General features: G+C 44.7%; 1 protein-coding gene and 1 pseudogene across 1 annotated transcript; one reads left to right on the top strand and one right to left on the bottom strand.

Annotated features, from left to right (window-relative positions):
* Positions 1-416: 416 nt before the first annotated feature.
* On the bottom strand, positions 417-13,505 carry LOC121838321 (annotated as a pseudogene).
* Positions 13,506-24,175: 10,670 nt separating this feature from the next.
* LOC121836210 lies at positions 24,176-26,135 on the top strand (the record flags this gene model as incomplete). Its single annotated transcript, XM_042291068.1, has 1 exon — positions 24,176-26,135. A coding segment is annotated over exon 1 (1,902 nt), but the record flags the coding sequence as incomplete, so codon positions are not given.
* Positions 26,136-27,921: the final 1,786 nt, after the last annotated feature.

Genomic DNA, 27,921 nt, shown 5'->3' with positions numbered 1-27,921 from the left:
TTCCCTTGTAAACCCCAGGAGAAAATTCAAAGTGGGACCACTTTGGTATTTGAAACAGGTCCCACTTCAAAAGTGCGACCACTTTGAAAGTAGGACCAATTTGAAAGTGGGACCACTTTGAAAGTGGGACCACTTTGGAAGTGGGACCACTTTGGAAGTGGTATTTGGAACAGGTCCCACTTTGAAAGTGGTCCCACTTTGAATTTGGACCTTTTTGCCTACTTACCATGGGCACTAGGCGTCAAGAAGGTACCTATGCACATTCTTGTGGCTAATTTTGACTACCAAAACAGAACATGTTATCGAGAGAATGATTGGCTCTTAAGACGAAGAATTGCAAGTCATAGATTGATTTCTCTGTTGAAGAGTGATCAGGAAGGGGTGCACAAAGTTGTTTCGCTATCTTTGGAATCTCCCTAATCCTGCATCAGGCCCGTGCGCCTGAACCCCTTTCTTGTGTCCTGGATTTTTTCAGACAGAATGGTGTTCATGTTGGCAAAGGCACCGCTGACCTCAACATTCTTTGCCCGGCCCCAGTGTGTCAATGTTTCTGTGAAATAGATTCAAGAAAAAAATTTTCAGCATAAAATTATATCTATATGAGACCCACTTCATAACACACTCACCAAGGATGAGGGACATCTTTTCTGGGGTTAGCTCCTTCCAAGCAGAAGCACTCAGGTTTTTCCTGTCCTTTGGAGGAAGTTTCCCCCCATAGCTCCTCTCCACCAGCGTCTTTGACCCCCAAAAGATCTGTCTGTCTATGCTGGAAAAAGCGATGAAGGAACTTCATCGTGACGTCGCCGGTGGGAGGAGCCTAATCTCAATCGGCAGCGAACTCAACTGGCAGGGAACTTCATCGCGGCGCGTTGATGACGTCGACGGAGAGTGGCGATTGAGTTGAAACTTCATCGGGATTTGTCCCCAAAATATGTCCCTAGAGGGAAATGCGCAACGCCGCATCGAAGGGTCTTGTAAAAGCAACATTTTTAACTTCTGAAAATGTATAATGCGGTACAATCTAAATATAATTACCGGTGTCAAGTTTAGGTCGCATGAATCATGTCTTTTTACGTAAGTGAAACAATTTAGATGATCGCAATGCGTGAGCTGCATCGCGATCGTGATGAATCGTCATGGCCGACGGTGGATGTCGCACGTAAAGTGCTCGTGCGTCTGTACGAAGATTTGCCTCACTTTTGGAATTTTTGCTGTCAAATCGGGCTTTTTCACGTCGCGATTAACACTCGGCAGTCTGGTGGGGGGCGTGAACCAAGTGTCCTCGCTGAACTCGAGGAGTAGGACAGAATCTTGGCCCACATGAGAAAGGTTCCTCGCTAAGACACGGAAGAAGGCGCATGATTTCGAGGGCGGACGCGCCTCGTCCGTCGCCACACGGCATCTCGGCTGCAGTGTCGGTAAGTAAGTGCATGGCATCTCAATGGGCGGTTTTAGCGTACCGTTGCCGTGCGCAGCGAAATTGCTACTGGGAGCTCGCGCTGTAACTTTGAAGCATGCTTTTCAGCGCGCTTAAAGCCTTACCAGCCGTACCGTGGCCACCGCAGAACACGGTGACGGTCTCCTAAAACTTGCTACTTGTAGTAAACAGACACTGTGTTGTTTTTGGTCTTATTGACTTTGCACGAGTGTGCTGTCTCGTGATGTTTCCTTGAAAGCTCGGATCGTAGCGCTCAAGCTGACGAGTTAATTTCTCTAGAGCTGTGCATGAGGCCCTCCGATACCTGAATTCTAAAGTCTAGGCAATGGGCATTACATCAACGCGGAACCAGAGAGGCTGCCAATTTGTTGTGCGCTAACTTGTGCTTGATTGGATGATGCAGGACTCATCTGCTGTGGCCAAAGGTGCTAGTAAGGACCCAGCACAGATGGCAGCTCCGCCACCACCAAATGGTAGGTATAAAAAACAGTCTGGATTCATCTCCATAATACGTGGTTTGCGCCTGTGTCAGGACATGTATTATGCATGAATGCCGTCGGTAGCCTCATGCTGGTCGCCATTGATGTTGTGGGGTTGCAGCTTTGCTACACTGTGATCATGGTGAACTTCGCTGGCTCCAGTGGCCCAAAGTGACAGCTTTTGTACCCATCTCAGCAATTGCACAAAAATGTGAACATGACCTGCACTGTGCATAACTATGTAGAAGATGCTGTCATTAACATATTGTGCCTGGTCGGTAGCTCCCAAGGTGACTGTAGGTCCAACCGTTTTGATGTTTCTAGCAAGGTGACACCTCAGCAAGACTTACAAAAACTTAAGTGTACACATGGTGCAGATACAATCCACACATGGTTACTTGAGTTTTGTGTCAGACAAGACACAGATCCAATTAATGTGACTGTGTCAGGAAAAAGACGGTGCCTCCGGTCCTGTTTCCCAACAGCAACCTGCTTCCACCGAACATTCCCGGCAGCACCACATCTACCCACTGCCCTGAAATTGACAAGGGAATGACACTAAGACAAAACTGGCTCACCAATTCCAAAACCGGTGTCCGCTATTTATATAAAAGGTCCACTTATAAAATTATTTGCTGCAAAGGGCTGTGGAAGCAGGACGCACCTGGCTGGGCATTGCCTGTCGAACTCGGCGAAATCATCGGCGCGCAGTTTTGTATACTTCTCTTCATTTTTTTGCACTCAGGTATTCACGTCCTCCACCTTTGGCTAGATATCACAATCTGTCACAGTTGAGAGTAACTAGCAGATGGTTCTCGCCACCACACAGAGCAATATTTTCTGCGTACTGAACTGGACAAACACGGACAAACTTTGTCATCATCACTTGACGGTTTAAACTTCTGCCTAGGCTTAGCCCAAGTGCCTGCACTACCACATATTTCCCCGCACGTCTCCGAGCAAGCGCGCCCGTGGCCGAATGGTTCTCGTACTAGGTTCCCACACAAAGGGCCAAGGTTCGATTTCTGGCCGCGCATGCACCTTTTTGTTAATGTCCCGCACATCCACCAAAATTTCGCGAATGACAGATGGTCAAGTGACGAATGAACAGAAACTAAACGTTTAATTTGGCAAACTGGTGCCGAAAACAAAAATACAAAGAGGTAGCATCACAGGCATCAAAGGTCGGCGGAGTAGCACGATCGAGCGCAAAAGCGACACTCTCTCTGTATCGCCACGCAGAGCCCCTCATGTAAATGCGTGGACTTCTGGAACAATCGGCATAGAAAGTTTGGTGCGTAGGACATTCTGACTTTGGACAAGCAATGGGATTCTTGAATTAAACCAGAATGCAACATTTACAGAAATAACAAAAAGGTGCATGTGCGGCCACGCATCATACCTCAGCCCTTTGTGTGCAAGCTAAGCACAATAACCATTCGGTCACGGGCAAGCTTGCTTGGAGACGTGCATGGCAATATGAGCAGCCTCTGCCATTAACCACATCTGACATGTACCAAGTGGTGGTCACCAACACGGTGCCCTTGGAAGTACTCAAAGGTCTTGTCTTTTATACTGACATGACATTACCTGCAAACCATGTATGCATGCTACTGAAACTGTGTCATGTCAGCTGTGCACCAGTCATCAGGTAGAGCTGCAGCGGAAAAAGATAAGCACAAGCGACCAACGACCGGAGCAGCAAACTCGCGACACACGGTGGTGGGCGGCACAAAACAGCCCATCCTAAAGCTATCTTATCCCTCAATTTTCTGGCAGCCACCAACGTTGAGACATGGAACATGACTGGCACTTGCTATCGGCGCGCTCGGGAACAATAGCGCTGCCTGTCGCAATTTTGCTACTCCGGTCATCGGTCACTTGTGCTAATCTTTTTCAGCTGCAGCTGTACACTGCCACACTGGATGGTGAGGGCCTGAACTGCCTCCAGCTGCACTGTTTAGGACTTCTCGCCCACAGCAAGAGCAGCTGGTTGCATTGCACATGCTGCTGAGCACCCAACATTACAGCATGAGTGCCCTAGATGTAGAGAAGTGCAGTCAAGGTCTAAAATTGGCTGGCAAGCATTGTTTGGAGAACCGTCGAAAGAAAACCTGTGTCATATGGCACTAATGAATTATTCCAGGCGAAGTTTCTTCGTCCTTGCTTTATCAAGTTGCACCCAGAGCAGCTTGGGCTCACAGTCTTTGTTCTTTGCTCAATGCAATGCGGAAAAGCTGGACTTCCACAGCACCTAAAACATTGACGGGAACAACAGTTAACTTGTCATTGGGAATCAATTATGACAGACAGTTATAGCATAAAGGAAAGTGAATGCAGGGCTTCTGTTTTCGCTCCTTTTCATTTTCGGACCTTGTGTTGTGTTTCGAAGTGAGTTATTTCCAACTTTTCGCTTTCCATTTTTCATGTGATGGAGAGCAGGCCTGTCTGCTGCAAAGTAATTGGATCATGCTAGGTGCACATTGCTCAAGGCTGCTTGCTTCATAGGTTGCGTGTTGTACTGGAAGACCCACACCATGAGCTTGCTGGTCTGAGCAGTTCCTTGGTTAGGAAGGTGCCCGCATAAACAGAATGTTTGTCAGGAGTCTCGCATTCTTGATATTTCCAGCACTGCATAAGAGTTTTAAAAGAAGATAAAAGCAGTGGTATGTCATACACTACTACTCACCACACCCCGGGATTCTCTTGTTCTATGCAATTTCTGTAACATAGTCTTTAAAAATGCTTGTTTTTATAAACATTCACCCTTTTCGTGTACTTTGTTTGCAGGCTGTGGAGGGACAAGCAGCTGCAGATAGCCAGCAGTCATCTTCACTGACCACACTCGTGCTGCCCCTCATGGGGGTGCAGAATTTCCTTGCACAATAAAACATGCTCCCTAGGCACCATTTTGCGTCTGTCATGATTTCAGTACAGCATGGAAAAAAGGTTTGCAGCACTACCTTGGTCATACCCGACAAAATTGTCATACATCGGATACAAATTTTGGGTCAGGAAATCTCGGTGCAATTGTTTATGTGCCGGGACTCATATCTCGACTTCAGATGTCGATGTATATTTCATATACAGGGAACCAGAAATTTCACAATTAACGGTGGCACGGCGGTGCAAGTTCAATCGTCCAGATACCAGCAACCACAGTTAATTCTTCACCTTTTCTTCCTCTATGCTTGGAACAATATACTGTTAGAGCCAGAATGCTTATGCAGTCAATGGGAAACAAGATGCCACAATCAGGAGGCTCTCTTTTATTTATTCTAATGCCTCGACGTTTCACTTATGCGGTTTGCATTTTTGCAAGGTTAACCTGCCAAAAACATTGTGTTAAAAAGCTTTTTCAGAAACATCACCTTATTACAAACTTCCATTTTTAGGTGCCATACCAAAACTCCGCTTGAACTGTCTTTTAGGTAGACCACTCTGCAGCCAAAGAGACTTACCGTGTCTACTTGATTTGGCAAGTTACAAAGTATGACAAAACATTGCAAGCGGATACACACAAGTATATTTCGCAGATGTGACGAGAGACAAAGCTCGTAGTAGCCTCAACAGCTGCCAGGCTTCAAGTTTGAGCAGGGAGACCCTGGTAGGCAGCACATACTTTCAGAGGTGGCCACCTTTCAGATTTTCAGCACTGCACAGCGTGTCCTCTGCTGTCAAAGCTTACACCGTCCTCGGGGTCGGACTCTTGGGGCTCAAGGGAGAGGCCCCAAAATAGAGCTATACAAGCCCGCATTGTGCAGAAAGTCAAATGATGTTGCTGTGCCTAGCACCTTTGCAACCACCGGAACCTGCTTTTCAGCATCCCATTCACTGCTCTACGACAGAATCCTAAGCAATGCTTTTTGTTAAGCTTGGCCTCAGAACAGCAGAGCATCCATTGGGGTTGCGAGGAATTGGTGTGCAAGCATGGCTTCAGGGTTTTGTCGCTGTCACCTGCACACAACAGTGAGGCGGTATCTGAGATGAATTTTTCATATCCTTTTCAGTTGTCCAAAAGCAAATCAAGACTAGATAGAAATTCTATATGCTAATGCAGCCTCTACTTGGAGATAGTAGTTGCATAGCATCCCAAAAAGGCTGAAAATGTAATAATAAAAAAGTTGAAAAAAAAGTGGAGATATTCCACTTGTCTTGCACGATACCCAAAATTATGCCTTCAGAGCAAAGAGGTGTTAATTGAGTTTATAATCTCTTTATTTTCCTTTATATACAAAGGTGGGAGATGGGGCATATTTATTTATTTATTTATTTATTCGAAATACCTCAAAGGCCCGGTGGGCATTACATGAGGGGGGGTTATTTTCCAACAAAGGCATATAGTACAACGCAAAAACATTGAAACAAAAGAATAATGTGAAACGTCAAGCTGCATGGCTTGCAGCTTGACGAGGCGCCCTACCCGGTGTGGCAGAAAAGCAGCAGAAACGTTTCAGACAACACAAGCAAAGAACAAGATACTGTACCAGTTTCAATCTGCAATCGTAAAATGAAAACGTACACAACGTGCTGCAGCAGAACAATTTCCAGATGTTGAGGCCCGAGACATTTGGATGATACACATGGAATCACGAGTAAGCTTGAACCCGTGCGACTATCTCACACCACACTTATCACGGTGAACGAGGCACCCGTTTTCTACCGAGAGCTCTCGTGCAAGCGCATTGAGAAAATGTGTATTGAGCGCTTACCGACAACACCGCTGAATTCGCATCGCTGAACTTCTTGGTCGTCGTCTTTCCGTCTTCACTTGGCGCGCGAAGCCCACCCACCTTCAGCCCCGGGTTATCGATTATCGCTTCTGTAGCATCCAAAGAATGCGACTCGCAGCACACCGACGCACGGTGACGTCTTCGTCGCAGCAAAATGTGCCGCCAGCAACGCTCAAAGAGAGCACTTGCTGCTCGGCGGTCACCATATGGGGCCCTTCGCGACGCCGCCAAAGCTTCCACGGCAAATGTCAGCACCAACGAGTGTCGGGCAGTATTCCCCGATTACGTCCCTGACGAACCTTGAACGGCGAACACATAAAAACGTAGCGATAGTCCGCTTTGGTCCGCCCCGTCCGCGAGCTTGAACGTCGCCATCTTCATTGACTTTGGCAACTTTTGCTGCCCGACTACTACAAAGTTATCTCCATCGCCAAACTCAATCGTGACGACATTTTGACGTCACCGCGAACTTCATTATTTCAACAGCATAGCTCGAACTCCATCGGAATCCGTAGGGAAAAACTCAATCGCAACGTCACGTCACGTGACCAAAAGGGTAGCCAATCAGCGACCGATTGAGTTAACTTCATCGTTGAGTTTGCGATCTAGCATAGACAGACTGAGCAGTGTCTTTTGCAAACTTTGCAGGCCTCGTGTTAGCGTATATATGTTTCCTCTGCTCTTCGGAGATAGTAACCCCTCCCTTGAGGTGGAACTGCAAAATAGTTCAAATGTGAATGTAGACATACTGGAACATTGTCTGAAAGTGAAGTAGAAACTTACTCTACCATTCTCCAAAGTGCTCAATGGTGTAGCACTTGAGGGTCCACCATAGTCTGCAAGTGTACAGCAAACATGTGCACCTACAGCAACCCCAATCATTATACACAGAGAGTATGTAAAATTTCTAAGGGGGTCTCCAGGTGTTAGAATATTTGATCCGATAAACAATATGTTGCAGTCATGAATTAGAACTGAAAATAAAGGTGCAATGTATTGGGCACAACCCTTTCGTGAAACAAAATACTAAAAAATTGAAAGATGGAATTTTTCGTCATCCTGGGCATTTCGGCAATCTTGTAGATGCCTTTTGTATTGTCTTCCTAATGGCACATAGCCGTCTTAAGGTTGAAGCCTTCATTCCTAGCTTTCGGTGTCTAACCTTATCATCAGTTGACTGGGGTCGCCGCTGTCCACCCTTGTTACCAGAAAGCGTCCTCTTGGTGCTGGCTTTCACATTAGCCTCTAAAAGATGATCAAACTTTTCTTAAACACGACTTGTGAGGCAATGAAAAAAGACGAGCTAAAAGACTGGACTCAAATCAACCACAAAACAGTCTGACAAAGCAACTATTGCTTACCCCTTGTGGGAATTGCCAACACGGTAGCAGCAGACCTACTGGCTACTACAGTAAAATTTGAAACATTTAACAGTGTCTTTAGTTCTGCTTGATCTACATAAAAAGTTTCTTTCAGTAAGTGTTAGTTCAGAGAAGTAGCATCATTAATGATAGTTGTGGAATGTTCTGGAACTTTTTGAAGTATCAGAAATCACTATCCTGGTAAGCAAAAAAATATTAAGACCGGGGTTAACTTGGTAGCAGATAAGTAAGAGAGCAGGAACAAATATTAAATAAACAAGAGTATAAGGAGAGCTTAAGGAGCAAGGGAACAGAGAAGGGTTGTTGCAATGCAGAAAAGATAGAAAAAGTGTCAAGTGAATTTGGCGGAAGAAAAGAGAAGAGGACACAAGCGTGGATTACAACAACTGGGACTTTACGATAGCAAATATCTTGCTGTCCAATTTGTCATTCGAAGGAAGATTAAAAAGGTTAATGATAAAAGCCACATGAGCGTGAATGCTCTCTCCGTGATACAATCTGAATGTATTTAATTGGCAAACCCTCATTGTAGGAAAAATTAGAACAGATCAAAAGTCGATTACTAATCATCCTGAAATGAATCTTACGAGTAGTGGCTGGCCTTTCCCAGGAAGGACATTGATCTGCTGGGTCACAAGACGCAGTCGTGTGATTTGGGAGGTTTTGAGTTGTATACAGATTGTTGTGCATGACTGTAAAACTACATCAAGAGGAAAGCATAAAAATGCACTGAGAAATAACATTTGTAAGTAACATAACACAGAAATTACAGCAGATATCAAGTTGATTCTCACTAGCCATAACCAAAAAATCATCGATGCAATTCGCGACTCCAGCGATATCGACGCCGCGTAGCGGCAGCGCCAAGAAGCTCAGGAGAGGAGGTCGTTTCGACTTTGTCGTCTGCTATCGCTGCTTGGTTCTCGCAGGCAGCCTAGAAACAAAGATTGTTTCCAGTAATTTTTTTATGATTCCGCCGTGTCATTCCTACGCACTGACTAGAAGAAGGTTTCTACTGTCGAAAAATCGCTTTACTTTCAAATGTAACACTGATTTTCCGCTGCAGTGCAGAATTTTGTGTCGGTCCGCGTGCTGAACGACGAAAACGACCTCCTTTCGTCTTCCATTTTACCGGAGCAGCGTGCCCTCTATAGTTCGCTGGAGTAGCGAATAAGCCTGACACATAACTATAGAAAAATGTAAGATCTGTTCTATACATTTTAATCACTAATAATTCTTGAGTAGTGCATTTCTTGATATTCCCTACTATACCAAACATTTTTCCAATTCTTTTAGTTGTGCCCCTTAACAGAGGACATATAGCTATGCGCATCACGTTAAAAGAAATGCCAGTTTCGCAGTTTTTGTGGCACAACAGGTTGTTCTCAAAAGATTTAGTTGTCAGTAAAAAAGTATGACTTTTAGTGTTTGAAAATGTCTACGTTTTGTCAAAAATAAATAGATCATATTAAAGGCACATACACATCTCCTAATTCATTGTATACATGGGAATCTAGTAGCGATCTACGAGAGGCCACTTTTTACCAATGTTCTTGGGACTATCCGTGACTCGAAACAAATGCTTTCAGGCCCCCAATAAACAGCTTTATTTTTTTCATCACCACGTAACCAACCATTTCGTTCCATAAGAATAAATTAGTGCGAGTACCTCACTGGACAGGTTCAGGTATAGAACTCTATGTGCCATTTGCTTAGTTGGAGTCGCAAATGGGAAGACGTGTACTGTCGGGGAAAAATTCCCCAGAGTGCGCAAGCTGCGACTGAAGTGCATCACTTGTTTAGACCAAAAAAGGGTGCATGTGCGTCCTACTGTGTTTACAGAAAGGTCCGTCCCTGCGTTGCTCTGTAATACAGTGCTTGCTCTAGTATTGTGCGAGGCGGCTTGACTGGAGGCAGCGCTTGCAGCTTTGCTGTGCATGTCGCTTAAGCAGGAACTTCCGGCTTTAGAACAGCCTCAGCTTCTAGCTCGGTTGACTCAGCTGACTCGCCATGATGTGGCTTTATAGGTGCCATATCAGAAAGCGCAGCCCAATGATCGCTATATATAATAATAAAACAAATTAGGTTTCCCTATTTGAAACCAACTCACTATTGGAGGTTGACATGTGCTGCAAAGCTGCAAGCATTACCTACAGTCACGGCACCCGTTGAAGATCACAGCAATCACAGAATGGGCCCTTCGTGCCAGATTGTGGGGCAAGCATTGCCTCGCAGATGGTTGGGAGAACACACATGCCTGCAAGCTCAGTAGGACACGCATGCGTTATTCTGTGGTCTCAAAGTCAGGCGAACCACTGGCAGATGGTGCAGGAATTCACTTCAGTCGCTGCTTTTGCTTCCTGGGGATTTTTGTCCCCAATAGTACTTTCATACAAGATCAAGTTACTCACCATCGCTGGGTTCAAGGTCGCAGGGTCGCTGAGCCTGTCCCTCAAGAATCTAAATGCAATTAAAAAAAAGGCTTGTAAACCCCACTACTTATACTCAATCTCTGTACACCTCTGCTATGCTCTCTGCACTTTAAAGGAGTACTGAACGGAAAGTTATATTTCGCAAACTAAGGCCGTAGACGCGTTGAACGGGATGCTGCGAACTGCAAAACATCTCACATACATCGATATCTCAAACGGACGGCCATACTTTTGGAAAAGAAGGGCGCAATCAAGCGATGTCTTCGACGTAATTGTCCTCTGGAAGAATTTGAGAATGAGAGAAGCGGCCTCGCTTCTTTTTTCCTCACTTCGGTTCACCAGCTGAACGGGATGTGGCGAGGAGGAAGAGAGGTGAAAATCGTGACGTGACTAGTCACGTTGGCCATGTTCAATTGTGCACTTCTTTTCCACAAATATGGCGATCCCTTAAAGATATTGCTGCACGAGTGATGTTTTAGGGTTTTGCAGCGTCCCACCTACCTGTCCATCCTTGTTTTGCGAGCTCGAAATTTCGGTTCAGTATCCCTTTACCTTATAATAAACAAGTGCTGTAATGAACGTTGACTACAAAGAGAGAACTTTGGGTAACTATTATGCTCACACATGCAGCAAGGCAAGGGCTTTGAAGACCTATAAGAAATAAAAAGTGACAGAAATGGGCCGCGTAATGCAAAGTGCACAATGAATTCACACACCGAAATATAACATTAAATAATACTTACTTGCACAAAGTTTACCATCAACGGTGCTTTGCAGCCATTCAATTATGTTGTAGAGCTTTTCATTCTTTCGGCACTAGCTGGCGCCAGTGGCTCACATCCTTCTTCACCTCAAGCTGCGATGATGGCATAGCTATTATGCTGTCGTCTGTGTCACTGTCTGACGTAGGGGCATCCCCTGTTGCATCTTCCTTTGTTCCAAAAATGATTAATATATAGCAATATGATGGCACCACTCAAAGAAAAAAATCTTGTATGTACAAGCATTCCATGGCACTTACTGGAACTTGAAGGTGGTCAGCAGCCTCAGCATTTTTCCTTTTGGAGCTCTGGAGTTGTTCCTTTAAAATATCAGCATATGCACGATTTCGGCCAGCCTGCTTATTATCGTTTTGAACCTTCTTTTCCTGAAGTCGCAAACAAGTGCGCAAATTCATTTGGGCTAGCTTAGTTTTCATGTTTTCCTTCTCCGCAGAACCCCATGTGTTTTTGTTTTTTTTTACAAATTCTGTCAGCATGAGCTGAAAAATACAGATGGGTAGAAAATTGACTTAAAATTAATATCAACTCTCGAAATTATACCCTCTGCCCTGAAAATGCCGTGCAAACAATCAAAAACACGTGTGCCAGCTACCCTTATAGTTAAGTTTGCCTGTTGCACTTATAGTAAAGTTCGAGCAACACACCTGCTTATCCCCTCGTGCTCCTGCCTGCAGTCTTGAATAGTAACGCGTTACTAGTAACGCGTTACTGTAACTTCGTTACTTTTTCGGTAACTTGTAACTGTAACGAGTTACTTTTTAAGAATGTAACTTGTAACTGTAGTTCTATTACTTTTTTCTGAGGTAACGATGAAAGTAACGGTTACTTTTGTCGTTACTTTTCAGTTCTTTGTGAATAATATATCATTAAACGAGTATAATCTAGCTATTCCTTGCACTTTCCAAAGTGTCTGTTTCGTCATTTTGAGTGTCAGTTGGCCTTGCACAAACTTGAGAATACGTTCTTTCTCGCGAGTCACTATCCGAATATAGCCACGTGTAGATTTCATGAAGAAAAAAAAAGAAGAATGTAGTTATCTTTACGCACTTGCTTGTACTTTGTGACTGAACACTTACATCTTAGTATATTGAAGCACTACCTCTGTTGCGGTTTTTTCTTTTCTGTGCACGCATTTTAATCGGGTGAATCAACCGTGAAACAACAAAACACGCGGAGGGAACTTCGTATGTTTCGTATTTTGATTAGCGCCACTACTCCGCACTGCGCATGTTTCGTATTTTGATTTGCGCCACTACTCCGGCGTGGTTTCAACGGTGGAGGCAAAATTTACTGTTGTTGGCGCAGGGCCTGTTTCTGGTTTGCCGGGTACGAACTGAAATATCCGTCAACGAGCGAGCAATGTGCTAGTGCTACAAGGATAGGGATGTTGATGAGAACAGAACAAAGAACAAGCATGGCCGGCGTACAGAGTATTTTTCTGTGGTGAAGTTGGTTGCTAACTATTTGACCGCAGTATGCAAACTTTGCAACAAGGAGTACTCCGACAACAAGTCTTCGTGTTCAAATCTGAGAAAACACATCCAGTTCAATTTTTGTCTTTATTCTTTTCATAATATTGACTAATTTTCCAGCTAAATTATTAAGTTTGAATTTACCGCTATGGTGAAAGCCCGATTGATTCGTGTCTATATTTTTTTTTCTTTCAAACATTAGTTTTTCCTTAATTTTTGTGTTATAGAAAAGTAACTGAAAAGTAACGTCGTTACTTTTTGAAAGTAACTGTAACTGTAACGAGTTACTTTTTTTTTTGCGGTAACTGTAACGGTAACTTCGTTACTTTTTTTGTGAAAGTAACAGTAACTGTAACGATTTACTTTTTAAAAGTAACTTACCCATGACTGCCTGCCTGTGAGGGCGCAACATCGTCGACCCCCTCTTCGGCCTCGTACTCTGAGGCCTAGACCCTCGTCTTGCGGATTCGCTTCGACGCTTTTTTCTTCTCCACTTTCTTCGGTGTCTACAAAACATCGTGGAGAATAGCTGTAAGTGTCCGTTGACAAATCTTTCGACTGTTATAATTTTGAGCGGGAACTGGCCATAGTACATACCTGCCATCACCAATATCTGGGCCGAGTAGAACCCGGTACTTTCTTTCTCAGGGTCATCCCAGAAAGCTTGGTATACTGTCTTCAAATCAAAATCCGCGTCGTCGGACGGCTCAAAATCTTTTATGTTCCGAGTCGGCACAACGTACAGCTTGTTGCCGACCTCGTTCGGAAATCGGACGAGCGCAAACATTCCAAAGTTCTTAAACTCTTGACCACTTTACAAGCGAAGTGACCGCAGCGTGCGTAGTCGGACGTTAGGCCTAGGTTCCAAACAGCGCGCTGTGGCTATATTTGGCTTGTCTTGGATTGCGCTTTGGATTTTGTAGTTTAGTGGGCGGTGTGAAAATAATGGCTAAAAACAAATATGCTGGTTTAAAAAATTAAAATTTTCAAAATTAACAAAATGTTACATAATATAGGTTAAAGACACACATGTCTATATACTGCTTAATACGTTTATTTGCAGATGTTGTCATACAAATAGGAGCACGCGTTGGATGGGAAATGGTCCGGTTTAACCCGCAGTCAACAAAAGCCATCCATCCAGAAGCCATTAACCGTCTCAAGTCAACAGCGTTTGTTGGTCACGCTCACGTTTCTGAACCTCACAGGTGTATTGGTTTGCTTTGGCTTTCTTTCGTTCAGCAACTTACTTTCGCCCTCCAAGAACAAGGTGAAAGAGATGCTATCTGCCAACAAGCACAAGACTCGGAAGCGATATCGGCACTATTTAGAGCCGGGTGCTGCGCTGTACGTTCATGTGCCTAGGTCGACAGCACATATGCTAAATATCGCAAGCACTCCAACTCCTACCTCTTGTGCAAGCTCCTCTGCATCGTCTTCTTGCTCCCCAACTCAACCACGTCAACCCTTGGTCGAAATGGAAGACTGCACAAGTGATGCAGACGAACATCTGTGCACTGAAGACGAATTTGACACAGCCGAGAGCGAAAATCCTCGGGGCTCTGACCATGATCAGCCGTTTGTCGAATTCGTGACGCCACTGGGAAACGGCACTTCGATGACTGTTGGCGACGCTCTCGTCCTGATCAAGGATTATGCCATTGGAGAAGGACTTCCATGGACTGGCATAGAAAAACTTCTTAAGCTACAAAACCTACTGTTGGAAACCAAGAGCATACCGGAAAGCAAATATATCTTCAGAAAGTTTGCCAGTGCTTCACCAGACGACGTCACTTTCCACTTTTACTGCCCGACGTCTGAAACACTCCTTGCAAAGACAGCGGGCAGCTTGAAGGAAAGGTAGGGCATCTCGCCAACATGCTCGGTGTGCGGAGAGCAGTACTTCGGAAAGGACCTTATGTCCAAAGGATGCTATTTTGTCGGTCTGCCAATGGAGAAACAACTAGCATCGTTGCTGGCCGATGAAACTGTGCGGGAGCACCTAGCAGAATCTCTGGCGAATCACAATACACCGAGACCCTCTGCCAAGCTGGATATAACCGACGGCGACTCTTATCGAAGCCAGCGCGCAAAGGTTGGGTGTGGGCCTCATGACTTGACCGTGTCCATGAACGCCGATGGGAGCCCCATATTCAGGTCTGCGAACTACGCCATCTGACCCGTCCAGCTCACAATGAACGAACTTCCACCGTGTCTGCACTGGCGCTCCGCCGTCCTGCCGCTGTTATGGTACGGCGCGAAGCACACGAACATGACTTTGCTTCTCCAAGCCTTTGCGGCCCAAATGAAAACGCTAGCCCAAGAATGCATCACGTGGAGCGCTGGAGGCTCAACGCTAAACTCTAAGGTGAGTTTCCCGCTTGAGGTGAACGCCCTGTATGCACTGAAATGTTGAAGCCTCTTACGTGTACTATTCTGGACTCTGTTAGCTGTAACACGCCAGCGGCGACCGTCCTTAGAGTAACTGTATAGATTCTGCTTGCAAAGTTAGAGTATCGTGTTCCTTTTTCTTGCGCCGTGAACTCCGCATTGGCAATGAAGTGGTCAGGTGCTCTGAGCAAGACCCAATCTTCTTGAGGAAACGCTACATTTCAGGCGCCAAGTTCTTTCAAGCAGAGCATGTTTCTCGCTAATAGTTTGCGAAATATGCATCCTACACTAACATCAAACAAACTGCAATGTTCCTTAACCATTTGACATTATGTGTAGCCACTGCATATATAGTGTAATCGCGTTGCTTTATGATGTGAGCGATGTTTGAAAACATGGTTTTAAAGACCGGGAAGCAGACGACATGGAAAATGATCGATACGCGACCGGCACATCCGGGTCATTTCAAACCAGACAACAACGCGCATGTATGGCTCGCGATAGGACGTTCGACTACTATGTTCCACCGACGGCATTGAGAGAAACAGCAGACAAATGATAGTACGACAGTGCACGCATGGCGTGTCGCAGCGCTATTTTCTTTTTTTCGCGCTAGTTTCATCGTGGCGGCGCTAATGTGCAAATAGCCCCAGAGCCGTGTACTGGGAGAGTTTGGCCATTTATTGGTATGAATAGCCAAGCATCTCATGGCCAACCACGGGCCGCAAAACAGCCCCAGTGGTGGTCGTGAGCTCTAAAAGTGCGACTACACTATACTCCGTTTCACCTTAGGTTGTACCGCAGCGAAGGCTGGAAGCGCGAGCTCATAGCGTTGACAGCTGCCCTTACGGCACGAGAGCTTGTGCCGCCGAGATCTGCCCCAGAGCAAGGAGCTCGCGCTTAGAGCCTTTCCTGCGGTACAACATAAGGTGAAACAGACTATAGTTTGAGCTATTTTAGCGTCGCTAGAGTAAAAAGGTGTAACTCCTAGTGACTGAAAACTTCGTGCATAAGAGGTTTCCGTGACGTCCATATTCAACGGTAGAATAAACGAGCGTGCACTCCAAACCAGAGAAGACTGCATAGTTGCTATCATTGCTGCTGCGAGATTGAACGCTTCCATATCACGCTTTAAATGTTGTTTCCAATACTGTGACACTGAGGTCTGCTGATTGGTGGACGCTGTGTCGCACTTTTAGTTTACGCTCTAACCGCGGGGGGAATATTCGGCGTTGGCGGCGGCCTTTGCTCCACCTATTGGCCAAACTTTCCCAATATACTGTTCTGAATAGCCCTTAACACTTCCATTCGCAGTATTTGTGAGATTAAATCTATGGGCTAAATTCGGAACATGGTTGAGAGTCTGCCATATGACGCATGCGCTTCGAGTTTCGGACGGCACCTTTTATGCGGTGCTGGGCGGAGGGGACGGCCGCTGCCGATATGTGTGAAAAAAAGGCGACCAGTGCCGCCTTTTTTTTCATGCAGTCACGAAGGCTGGGTACGCTTCATACCTCCGGCGCCCCCTTAGAAACTTCTTTTAATATCAAGGAGTGTTATCACCAGCATCAGCAACCTCCTCCTAGAACATCGGTTAAACAATTATGACTCCACGCTGCTTGCAATGAGTGCACCGAAACCCAGGCTGGAATGACAGAGTTGCTAAAATTTGGGGAAACAAGTTCATCATCTCAAAATCATTGCCCATTATCTTTCTATTAAGCAAGCATGTCTAGGCAGGTTGTGCTAGACAAAACATCTCTGAAATGCAGTCTTGAAGTTTTTGTTTGATTTTTTTAGGTTTTGTATTTCCCCTTGCAAAACTTCTGCTTTGCTTCAACATCATTAATTTAGATTTAAAATTTTCACAAAGTAATTATTTGCTTCATATTTGCTTTAATATTAAAAATCGCTGCTCACACGTTCCTAGTTATTTATTTCCTTGACTGTCACTTGTGCAGGTTGCGTGAAGTACCCCGTGAACGCCGGGGTGATGGACGATCGCACCGAGCTTGGCGTGGTTGCAGACATGGCAGAAGCCGCAGCATCCAAGCAGGCAGTCCGCGGTGTTAAGGGCCCCTCGCCACTCCTGAACGTGCCTGGTTCTGACAAACCCCAGACTATGTCTGGGGTATGCATATAATGCATATAGTCTGGGGTTTTACCCCAGACTATAGTGCACTATAGTGACCATATAGTGCAGTGCATATAGTCTGGGGTTTTACCCCGGACTATATGCACTGCGCCCTTCTAGGTGTAGGGCGTCAGTTTCATGAATTGTGGTTTTCTGCTTTGGGCGAGGATTACTACATTGGACACCCTTCGCGGCAATTCATCTTAACTGAGCGCTTGTGTAGCCTGAAGCCACCACAGTGCCTAAAACGACCGCCACGAGCCCTGAAGCTGAGGAAGTATTCGAAAGCAGCCGAGTGGCAATGTTGGCTTTTTTATTACTGCCTCCCTTGTTTGAAGGGCGTGCTGCCAGCTGAATATTATGCACACATCGAGCTTTTTGTATCCGCTTTATATCTTCTAACTAAGACGGAAGTTCTAGATGAAGATGTGGAGCTGGGCACAGAGAAGATGACCGAGTTTGTCGTGAAGACCGAGTTCCTCTACGGAAAAGCACAGATGATCTCAAATGTCCACCCGCTCCTGCACCTTCCAAAGGCTGTGCTCCTCCATGGGCCATTATGGGCACCATCTTGCTTCCAGTTTGAGTCAAACATGGTGCATCTGCTGAAGCTTGTTTCCCCGTCGAGTGGTGTGCCCTTCCAGATCTTCTCCCACATTCTCCTCCGCAAAAGCTTTTTATCAGCTGAGGAATATGGTTTTGGACGAGGTCCGGGCGCACCTTCCAACGAGGAAACACTGCAAGCCTGGTGACTTGCACCTTCTTGGAAAGCCCAGGCAGCTGCCCCAGTGTCTGCATAGACTGGTTGAGGAGGAGCTGGTCTTGGAAGTGGCACAGGAGCTTGTGGAGTTTGACCGTGCACGTGTTGCTGGGCACATTTGTTTTTCATAGCACACAGTACCGAGCTCCAACAAAGCGGGACTCGACGGCACTGAAGCTGGGAGGTAATTTTGTCAGAGTTGAACACATCCTTTCTTAAGGTGATGGGGGTGGAAGCCCGAACGTGTACGTTGTTTCACATCTTTACGACGTATCAGATTTTGGAAGCGTACGACACCTCAAGCTTGCCCACAAGCAACCCACTAAGGTATTGCACAGGCTTTGTGGGCATGTTCTTGGACATAGATGGCATTGTTCTGTTTGCTCAGCTCTGCAAAAAGTATGACTGGTCCTAGATTTCTAGGACCAGTCATACTTGTGTGCTAGAAGTAAACTCAAGGGGAGGAAAATCAAAAATGTAAAAATTATTTTCATCTATATGCTAGTTAATGCACTCATCGGGCGCATAATTCCCTGGTTGCATCAATTTACCCACATATCCAGGCTGTTTCCCAGCAACATAACGAAATTTGGTTTTCATTATCAATTTTTCACTATAACTGGAAGGTTTGCTCTCATTGTCTTTTAGTTGCATACTTCTGCCATCGTTTTTGATGGGGCATTGTTATTTTAATTTCTTTATCTAATTTAGACGGTACAGTCATTGCTTGATTTATTGCAGGGGGTGGGGGGCAAAGTGACATGGAATTACACAGACAAAACTATGAAAGTTTGGAGAGACATAGGAGAGAGAAGGGGGGGGGGGCTAGAAAGACTAGAAACTAACTCCCTCCACATCTTTCTAACTAGAAAGATGTGGAGGGAACAGTCCTTTCTAAAAAGGGCGAGTATAATTGTTGTCTACAACAAATAACACCAGGCAGCAAAATGTTTCTTCAACCGCTAAGCAAAAATTAATGCATGGTTCGCTCGCTAGCCACTGCCCCTGACGACTGTTATGCGTATACTGCTCGAAAGTATTTTTAGAACAATAAAGGAAACAAGGTCACTGGACACATCCATATGTCAAAAAACAATCCAGCTGTATGGAGGCAGTGTGGTACAAGGCTGCCAAGACTGTGAGCTTCTCTTAATTCTATAACTCTTCAATCTGGGGGAAACGGGAAGGGAAGGGGAGCACGCTTACCAGGGAACTGCAAGCCGCACTTGGACCCGCGAAGAGTCTCAAGGAGCTCGCGAGCCGCAGTTTAGCCACCATTGGTCTATCGCCATTATTGATTTCACTATTTAACCCAAATTAATAAAAATTATATGTTTCAAAATTTTTCGGGTCTCCCCTTAGAGAACTACAAGGACAATTAAGTGAATGTTTTGGGACCTGCGAATGTGGAACTAGAGTTATTTGCATGTTATTGTTATTGTGTTTCCGCCCCTTTTACTTGGTGCCACAGTTGTGCTTTTGTGTGTTGTCATCAGGTCTTGGTAGATTTTATTGCCATTTATGTCTTGCTAAAAGCGGCAGGTTGCTTTGCTGTGGAATTTGTGTGTGCTACGCATGTTTATTTTTAACTTTCTTAGATGTTCAGGTAGTAGTATTTTCTTTCCTGTACCTACTTTTGCAAAATTTTTGCTGAAATAATTGTAAATAAATGAATCGGTGGTTGTCATATACTGAATTGTCGATCTCATTAATATGCTTTTCACAAAGCATGTTGATTTTCACAGTCAAATGAAGTGATCTGGTGTCTCCAAGCTAAGTAATGGCAAAAAGTCCCACCTAGATGTGGTAGAAGATTGGTGATATAATACTTCCAGCAATCATTTGTGTCTTATTCAAGTCAGTTTTATACCAAAGATATACCTAAGTCGTAAAGTGTGCACTACCAAAATATACAAATTTCCACAGGATCCAAAGTTACTATGAGTGATGTCACCACAAGGTCAAGAAAGTTTGGATTTGCCAATGGACACCCAAATATCAAAATGGTATTTCATCGTTAACCAGTTAAAGGGATGCTGAAGAGGTTCTTTAAAAAATGATTTAGAGATAAATTCTGGCATATTTTCATCCTGTGAATCTGAATATCATGTTTGTTTTCCTGAAGATGTAACTAAACACAAAAAACCTCCAACCAGTCGTTACATCATGCTAGGATCTTTCGACCACCAAAAGTGTGTCGCTCGTGTGAGCAACGCATGCAATTGCGAGCTTACCAGGCAAATTCCCCCACACTGACATCAGTCATGATTACTTTTTTTGAAAATGGCAAGAGTGCGCGTGCACAGCTTTGATAGGCGCTGAAGATGTGCGAGAGCGGAGATTCCAAAAACTCTTGGTATACAATGTCAGGCTCCAGGGACGAGGGGCATCGATCAGCGGTACTTTGAAAATGATTTTGTGCAGCCTCTGTCAGCCAAATTGAAAAATAATCTAGATATTCGTGTTCCTGAAGGCCAAGTTAAGACGATTTAAGTGTTCTTGCTCAAATATAGAACCGCTTCAGTTTTCCTTTAAACTGGTACTCTGAAGTCAAAGTGGTCTAAGCCCGACCACTTTGGGCTCCAAGTGGGACCACATGGCTAAAGTGGTGTGGCAATGTGAACCCAAGTGGTACACTTTGAATTAAAGTGGTGGTGCACAAGTGGTCGATATGAAACCAGGTGGTACCATTTTGAATTAAAGTGGTACCACTTACAAGTGAAGTGGAACCACTTGCAAGTTAAGTGGGACACTTGAATTAAAGTGGGACCAGTTGTACAACCACTTTGAATTTTTACCTGGGACGGCTCTCCCTCGCTTCTCTCGGGTAATTTGCCGAAGGCACACCCCTCGGGATCATGACTTGGACGCGTCCGCCCCTCCAGGGAGCCAACCTACATCCAACCCACCTCGGCCACGTCCATTCCAGCAGGCTATATAAGACGCATGGTGGTAAATACGCCTTAAATCACGGACAAAGAAAGAAGCACACAGGACGAGGCGACCTGTGTGCTTCTTTTTTTTTTGTCCGTATTTTAGGCGTATTTACCACCATGCATAAGTGGCACCTAGCCGAACTCGCAGTTTTAATACAGTATATAAGACGGCCCAAATCCAACGGGAGGAACTTTCGCTGGGGAGGCTCTGCTCGACGGAGCCTTCCTTTCTTTTTCTGATCCTCCCCCTCCATGCTACTGTCAATACCGGCAGCGCAGACTCCGACTGGCGATCCTGTCAAAAGAGACAGCGCCGTCATCTCCGACAATGTTGGCCCTCAGGGCAAACGTGTGGCGTTATCGTCAACAAACACGTCTTTATCCGGACAGAAGGAACCTCCTGTGTTTCTACGTGATACCCACAAAGGGAAAACCCACACTGTTTGTCACCCATTAAAACAAGTTCATAAAAGACAAAAGGACAGTGCTAGAGCGATCCAGGTACCACGAAGAGGCTATATCATTCATTATATGCGACTGTGACATACCTGTAATGACAGAATGGATTTCGTAGAAATGCGATGTGACGGTGGTTGCCTGGACCGCTCTAGAAGTGAAGCTTCGACCGGCATGGTTGCTGTTTTATAGATGTTGGCAGGACATTGGATGCGTCCAAGTTGGTTTCAGGGGTAGACTTGAAGTCTGCGTTTCCGGTGAGCGATGATGCGGCACTAATCGGGCAGTCCGCTCTTAACTTGTTTGTTTGTTTTATTTTGGACACAATTGTCAAGGGGGTTGGGACAAAAGGTGAATAAAATCACCTGACCAGGTCCCAACCCCTGTAACAACACTCAACAGCAGGGCACAAATCGAGAAAGAAAAAGAAAAGAAAAAGCCAGCTCACAGCACAAGTCATCACAGAAATTATTTCACCCTGCTAAAGACTCTTCAGCTTACAAGTAAGATAAAAAAATCACACTAGTTAATAACACAATTCACTAGATATAAACACTGGCAACATTAAAATATTCCCTTAGGTATTTTTTTCAAATGAAACATGGCAGTGATTTCCTTGTCCACCGCAATAATGTTTGTTTAGGACATCTGTAATCTTGTAGGATAATTTTGAGCGCCATATTAGTTATAATATTTTGTTTTGAAAACTGCTGGTACCTTAGATTGTAATTTGTTTGCTTGGGTAGGAACGTCTCGTGAAAGATGTCAGGATCAGTGTTAATTTATGTGCGAATCGAAACGCCACCTTTAATCAAAAAAGGTTATTTACCTTAAATATTTTATGTTTATTAAAACTATAGGAAGTCGATTGAAACCGGGGCAAATTATCAATTAGCCGAACCGCGCGTTTTTGTTATGTAAGTAATTGCCTAATATTATTGCCGAGTTATAATCCCTGGGGGACGGCTGAGGCGCACCGTCGCCAATATTGCTGATAATCCGTAACGCCTGCGATGACAGAATTAATTTTGTAGACGTTCGATCTGCCGGTGGTTGCCTGGATCGCTCTATACCTCTCTTGAAACATGGTAAGCTTTTTGTCTCCACAGGTTACCATCCTATTGCACTCACTAGTTGTCTTGGGACAAGATAAAGGGCTCATCACTTGGGGTTTGGCTTATTTTTTGGAAGCTGAGAACGTTTTCAATATTAACACCGGCCGCATTGTGTTTCGGTATTTTTTTATTATTTAAAAAATGTCTGCGACACCACGTGGAGGTCTGGAATACTTTGGAACCTGTACAACTCCGGTGTGCGTGGCCGCATGTTTCAATGTATACGGAACTTCCTAAGTGGGTGTACCTTCGAGCTCCACTTAGGATCCACACTGTTTGATGTCTTCGCGCAAGCAAGGAGGATACCTCAAGGAATCCTAAGTGTTACTCTATTTTCTGTGAAAATTAACTTTGGCAAATGTGATACCACCATCGGTATAGTCTATGTAGATGGCGTGCAGATCTCTTTCTCTTCATGTAACCTATCCAGTTGTGAACTGTAACTACAACTTACTATCCGCAGGATGAGCAAATGGTCAGATGAAAATGGTTTTAAGTTTTTTTCCTCCCTCCCGTGGTCAATTTTTCTTGCACCGGAGATTGCCTTTGGACTCATCTTTGTTTCTAAATAACATTGGCATATCCGTTCAACAGGAACACAAATTTATTGGGGTAATCTTCGACAACTAGCTCAGTTTTGTGCCCCATTCAAAGTAGTTAAAACGCAAATCAAACGTTCGGTTGCTTCGGTTTCGCCTTGACTATGCTGCAATCATGTATGATTCAGCGCGGACATCTATTTTGAAGATACTAGATTTAGTGCATCATTTTGGGCTCCGTCTTGTCTCAGGTGCATTTCCAACATCTGTGCTGAGTTTAAACGCCGATATAAATCGGACCATTTCGTCGTTTACCCTGAGACTGGGGGGTTTTTTGAAGAGCAGAAGAAACAGAAAAAACAGACAGGTCTCAAACTCAGCTACACGTTTATTTCAAAAACTTCCTCTTATATAGTTCGTTTTCGTCGTCAACAACCAATCACATACGACTTGTCCTTTGCACCGTGACTTTACAGGTTCCACTATATCACAAAAGAAGCGGACACTCCCAACGTTTCCAAGTGAAAAGGTTCTAGCAGAAGATATGCCCCACAAAGCACCAAGCAACTCTTTTGTGTCCTCACAATAAACAGGACAACAGCCAACAACAACATCCCACTCAAAACTGGTCACCTCCAAAATTGTAGAAAACAGACAATACACACCGGTACACACCACAGACAATACACACCAACGAAGCCTTTCAGAATAACTAACTAAAAAAAAAAAAAAAAAGCACTTAAAATTGTAAAAATTGCTTGCATCGGTTCCCTATTTGCATGGAAGGTTGACTAATGCAATTTCCCAACGATCTAATCCTAATTGTTTCTCTTACCACCCTTTTAACATCGTTCCTTTCCTTAACAACTACATCCGTTCCAGACCAATCCGTTGTGCAGTTTCTACACTCCTCCAGATGCTTAGCCAACTCCGAATTTGCTGCATTATTTTTAACATTCCTTTTGTGTTCTGTTAAACGATCGTTTAAACACCGAGAGGTTTGGCCTACATACTTAAAACCACACGCCAAAGGAACCTCATACACCACGCCTACGCTACACGGCACCGACTTTTCCCTATGCGCCTTCTGACAGCCCCTCTGAGCCGTTTCAAACAGAATCTGGAATCTTCTTCTCGGAAAGAACTTCAGGAGGCATGGAGACTACCATCTTTGGAGCGCCGTCATGAGGACACATTTCGACCGTGCGTGGTATGTCAAAAGGAGGCATGTTTTGGACAGTTTCAAGTTGTGGAACTCTCGCGGAGCAGAGGTAAATAAGTGTGTACAGGGGACGGGAAATTGTAAACAACAGCATTGTATAATTAACCCGGAAAATGTAGTGGTGTCAAAGAAATTGGAGGAGTTCTTGGGTAGAGGTCCGAAGTACTGTGTAAACGTTAAGCCGTCTAGACTCGACGTGTTTTCTGACATACAGTCAATCGCCAGGGTTGTGGATAGTGAGGAGAAGTTTGCGTTTGTCGAAGATGCTGTAGGGCGCATGGAAAAATTAATGGGAAACGCGTATCCCATCGATAGGAGGAATTTCAAGGATGTGAGAGCGGTGAAACAAGAGTTAGAAAGGAGTTCGTTAAAACTGTTGCAGACAGATAAAACAGGAAGGTTTGCAGTTTTGCCTGTACAGGCCTTTCAGAAGAAGTCGGAGGAAGCGTTGGGATCATTGTTTAATGAATGGAAGGGCAATATCGGGAAGCTGAGGAAAAGCATTTGCAAGGTTTTTCAGGAGGAAAGCATGGAAGAGGTAGCGAAAAGCGTTTTGAAACCGTTGCGTTCAACGCTCACCCTTAAGTTCTTTTTGAAGGATCACAAGATTGAAATGCCCCTTCGTACCGTTGTTAACGAGAATGGGACGTGGCAGAAGGTCGTCTCATGCTTCTTACAGCGGGGTTTGAAGTTAGCTAATTTGGAGAAGTCAATTGCCTTAAAGAACTCTAGTGAGTTGATTGAGGTAATGGAAAAGTTTCACGGAAGGAAGTGCGCGGTATTCTCCATGGACATCAAGGACCTATATTACTCTTTAGAGAAAAGCAGACTAATGAATAGAGTGAGGATCGCCTTGGAAGGGAACCTTATTAAGTTTCAATCAGGAACAGGAATAGCGGTGGATAGTTTTCTTTCGGTGCTAGACCTTTATTTACAGTCAACGGTATTGGAATACGAAGGTCGCAATTTTGTGCAAAAAGAGGGAGTTTGTATAGGTTCGTCTGTAGCGCCTTTGTTAGCGGAAATTTACTTAAACACGGTGGACCAGCAAGTGTATGACAAGGTAGAGGAGTTGTCTCCAAAGTGTTTTGTGAAAAGATTTGTGGATGATATCTTAGTTTGCTCTGTTCAGGAAGGATTGGACCAAGTTTTAGAACAAGTAGTAAGGTCAGCGGCGCCAGAGTTGAGATTCACGTTAGAGAGGCCAAGGGGCGAGGTCCTGCAATTTCTCGACCTGCGTTTGCATTTGGAACGAGGTCTTTGTTGGGAGTATGGGAAGGAAAACCCAAAACCGGTTCTGTCAAAGAATAGCTGTCACTCGAAAAATGTAAAAGCCGGGGTAGTCAGATCTTTGATTAGTAATGCTTTGGTGAGATCATGCATGCATTTCGGACCGGAGGCACTAAAAAACCAGTGGGAAAGACTGGTAATGGCAGGATATGGGGAAGAGTACATCAAAAGGCAGATTGCCCTACAGTGCAGGGAGAAAAAGGGGAAGACGCAAGAAATCAGGAATAGGTACGCTGTGGTTCCGTATTTTCACGAGGTGTCCCACAATCTTAGAGCATGTGCAAAAAAATATGGCGTGGATGTCGTATTCAGCACGGATTTTAGGTTAGATAGATTGACACCTTTTGAAACGGCTCAGAGGGGCTGTCAGAAGGCGCATAGGGAAAAGTCGGTGCCGTGTAGCGTAGGCGTGGTGTATGAGGTTCCTTTGGCGTGTGGTTTTAAGTATGTAGGCCAAACCTCTCGGTGTTTAAACGATCGTTTAACAGAACACAAAAGGAATGTTAAAAATAATGCAGCAAATTCGGAGTTGGCTAAGCATCTGGAGGAGTGTAGAAACTGCACAACGGATTGGTCTGGAACGGATGTAGTTGTTAAGGAAAGGAACGATGTTAAAAGGGTGGTAAGAGAAACAATTAGGATTAGATCGTTGGGAAATTGCATTAGTCAACCTTCCATGCAAATAGGGAACCGATGCAAGCAATTTTTACAATTTTAAGTGCTTTTTTTTTTTTTTTTAGTTAGTTATTCTGAAAGGCTTCGTTGGTGTGTATTGTCTGTGGTGTGTACCGGTGTGTATTGTCTGTTTTCTACAATTTTGGAGGTGACCAGTTTTGAGTGGGATGTTGTTGTTGGCTGTTGTCCTGTTTATTGTGAGGACACAAAAGAGTTGCTTGGTGCTTTGTGGGGCATATCTTCTGCTAGAACCTTTTCACTTGGAAACGTTGGGAGTGTCCGCTTCTTTTGTGATATAGTGGAACCTGTAAAGTCACGGTGCAAAGGACAAGTCGTATGTGATTGGTTGTTGACGACGAAAACGAACTATATAAGAGGAAGTTTTTGAAATAAACGTGTAGCTGAGTTTGAGACCTGTCTGTTTTTTCTGTTTCTTCTGCTCTTCAAAAAAACCCCCAGTCTCAGGGTAAACGACGAAATGGTTGACTTCCACCAGCTAGCCTGTACTTTGACTCTTTTCTCATAAATCGGACGTCGCTGGAGAAATGCAAACAGTGTCTGAGTGTTTGTTATGCTTTCAGGGTCTATTCCAATCCACAACACCAAGCCTACAATGTCGTTTATACCTGTAGATTTTCTCGACATTTTGAAAAGAAGTTGAATAGTGTACGGCCACTCAACTTTCGTATCCACAATTTTAGTGAGTCCCTCTCTGTCCCCCTTTGTGGTATTGCCGTGCTAAATCAGAGGGAGAGAGTTGCTCCTTGAGACGAAGTTCTAGCCATTTGTGACTGGTGACTTACAAAAATATAGTAAGCGAGTTGTCTCGGTGTAAGTTCTACAGCAGGAGTTTCTTTCGTTGATGGAGGCATGGGCTACGCATAATTCTACTCTGATGGGTCGAAATCATGGTCTTTTGTTGGCTGCACATCATTCACGAAAGCTCTAAAACTTTAGAGTGCAGCAATCATTCTTACCGCAGAGCTTTATAGAATCCTACTAGCCGTTGAACACATACTGGACAACAGTATAAGGAAAGCTTCCCTCTGTAGGAACCAAAGTCTTGGCACTACATATTTATGTACATTATTTACAAGGATAAACGGGTCGGTGATGTTCACTGCTTGCCGGAACGGTCGAGCGCGCGGCTTGAGAGCCCGTTGATCTCTCGTGTCCCGAGCTCCTTCCTTCTCCCTTTCTTCTTTTTCATCTGTGGGCGGTCAATGTATGCCAATGCCCACAAATACTCACCTTCCCCTCCCTTCGCTGCGCCGCAACAGAAGAAGATAGACATTTATTTGTGCTAGTCCCATATGTGAGTAGGTGCTAAACACCACGAAACTTGTCGAGGTCCTTTTCGTTTGCGCTGTATCACGCTCGTGGCGCGAGCGAGGGCAGGCGCAGACGTTTTGGCTCCTAAGTGTCTGGAGCCATATCGGTTGACTTGAAATGGCGCGCAGGGCTCGTGGCGGTTGAAGTTGTAGGGCAGTATATTAGTTCGCATCGAATGACTTCGGGGGAATTGACTTGAAGGGAGGCAGCAGGGGTCAGTGGTTGGGCGAGCGGTGAGGATATGAGGATGGGCAGCGTCGTTTGCATTAGGAAGAAATTCTAGGTGAGCTGGCTTCAGACGGTCAACAGAAACGGTTTCTTGCCGTCCATTGTAGTCGATGGTAAAAGTTTTA

The sequence above is a fragment of the Ixodes scapularis genome, unplaced genomic scaffold (assembly GCF_016920785.2).
Source record: "Ixodes scapularis isolate PalLabHiFi unplaced genomic scaffold, ASM1692078v2 PGA_scaffold0__279_contigs__length_252992795, whole genome shotgun sequence".
In the NCBI taxonomy this organism is placed as follows: domain Eukaryota; kingdom Metazoa; phylum Arthropoda; class Arachnida; order Ixodida; family Ixodidae; genus Ixodes; species Ixodes scapularis.
The sequence above is the reverse complement of the archived record's forward strand: the minus strand, read 5'-3'. Positions and strand labels throughout refer to the sequence as shown.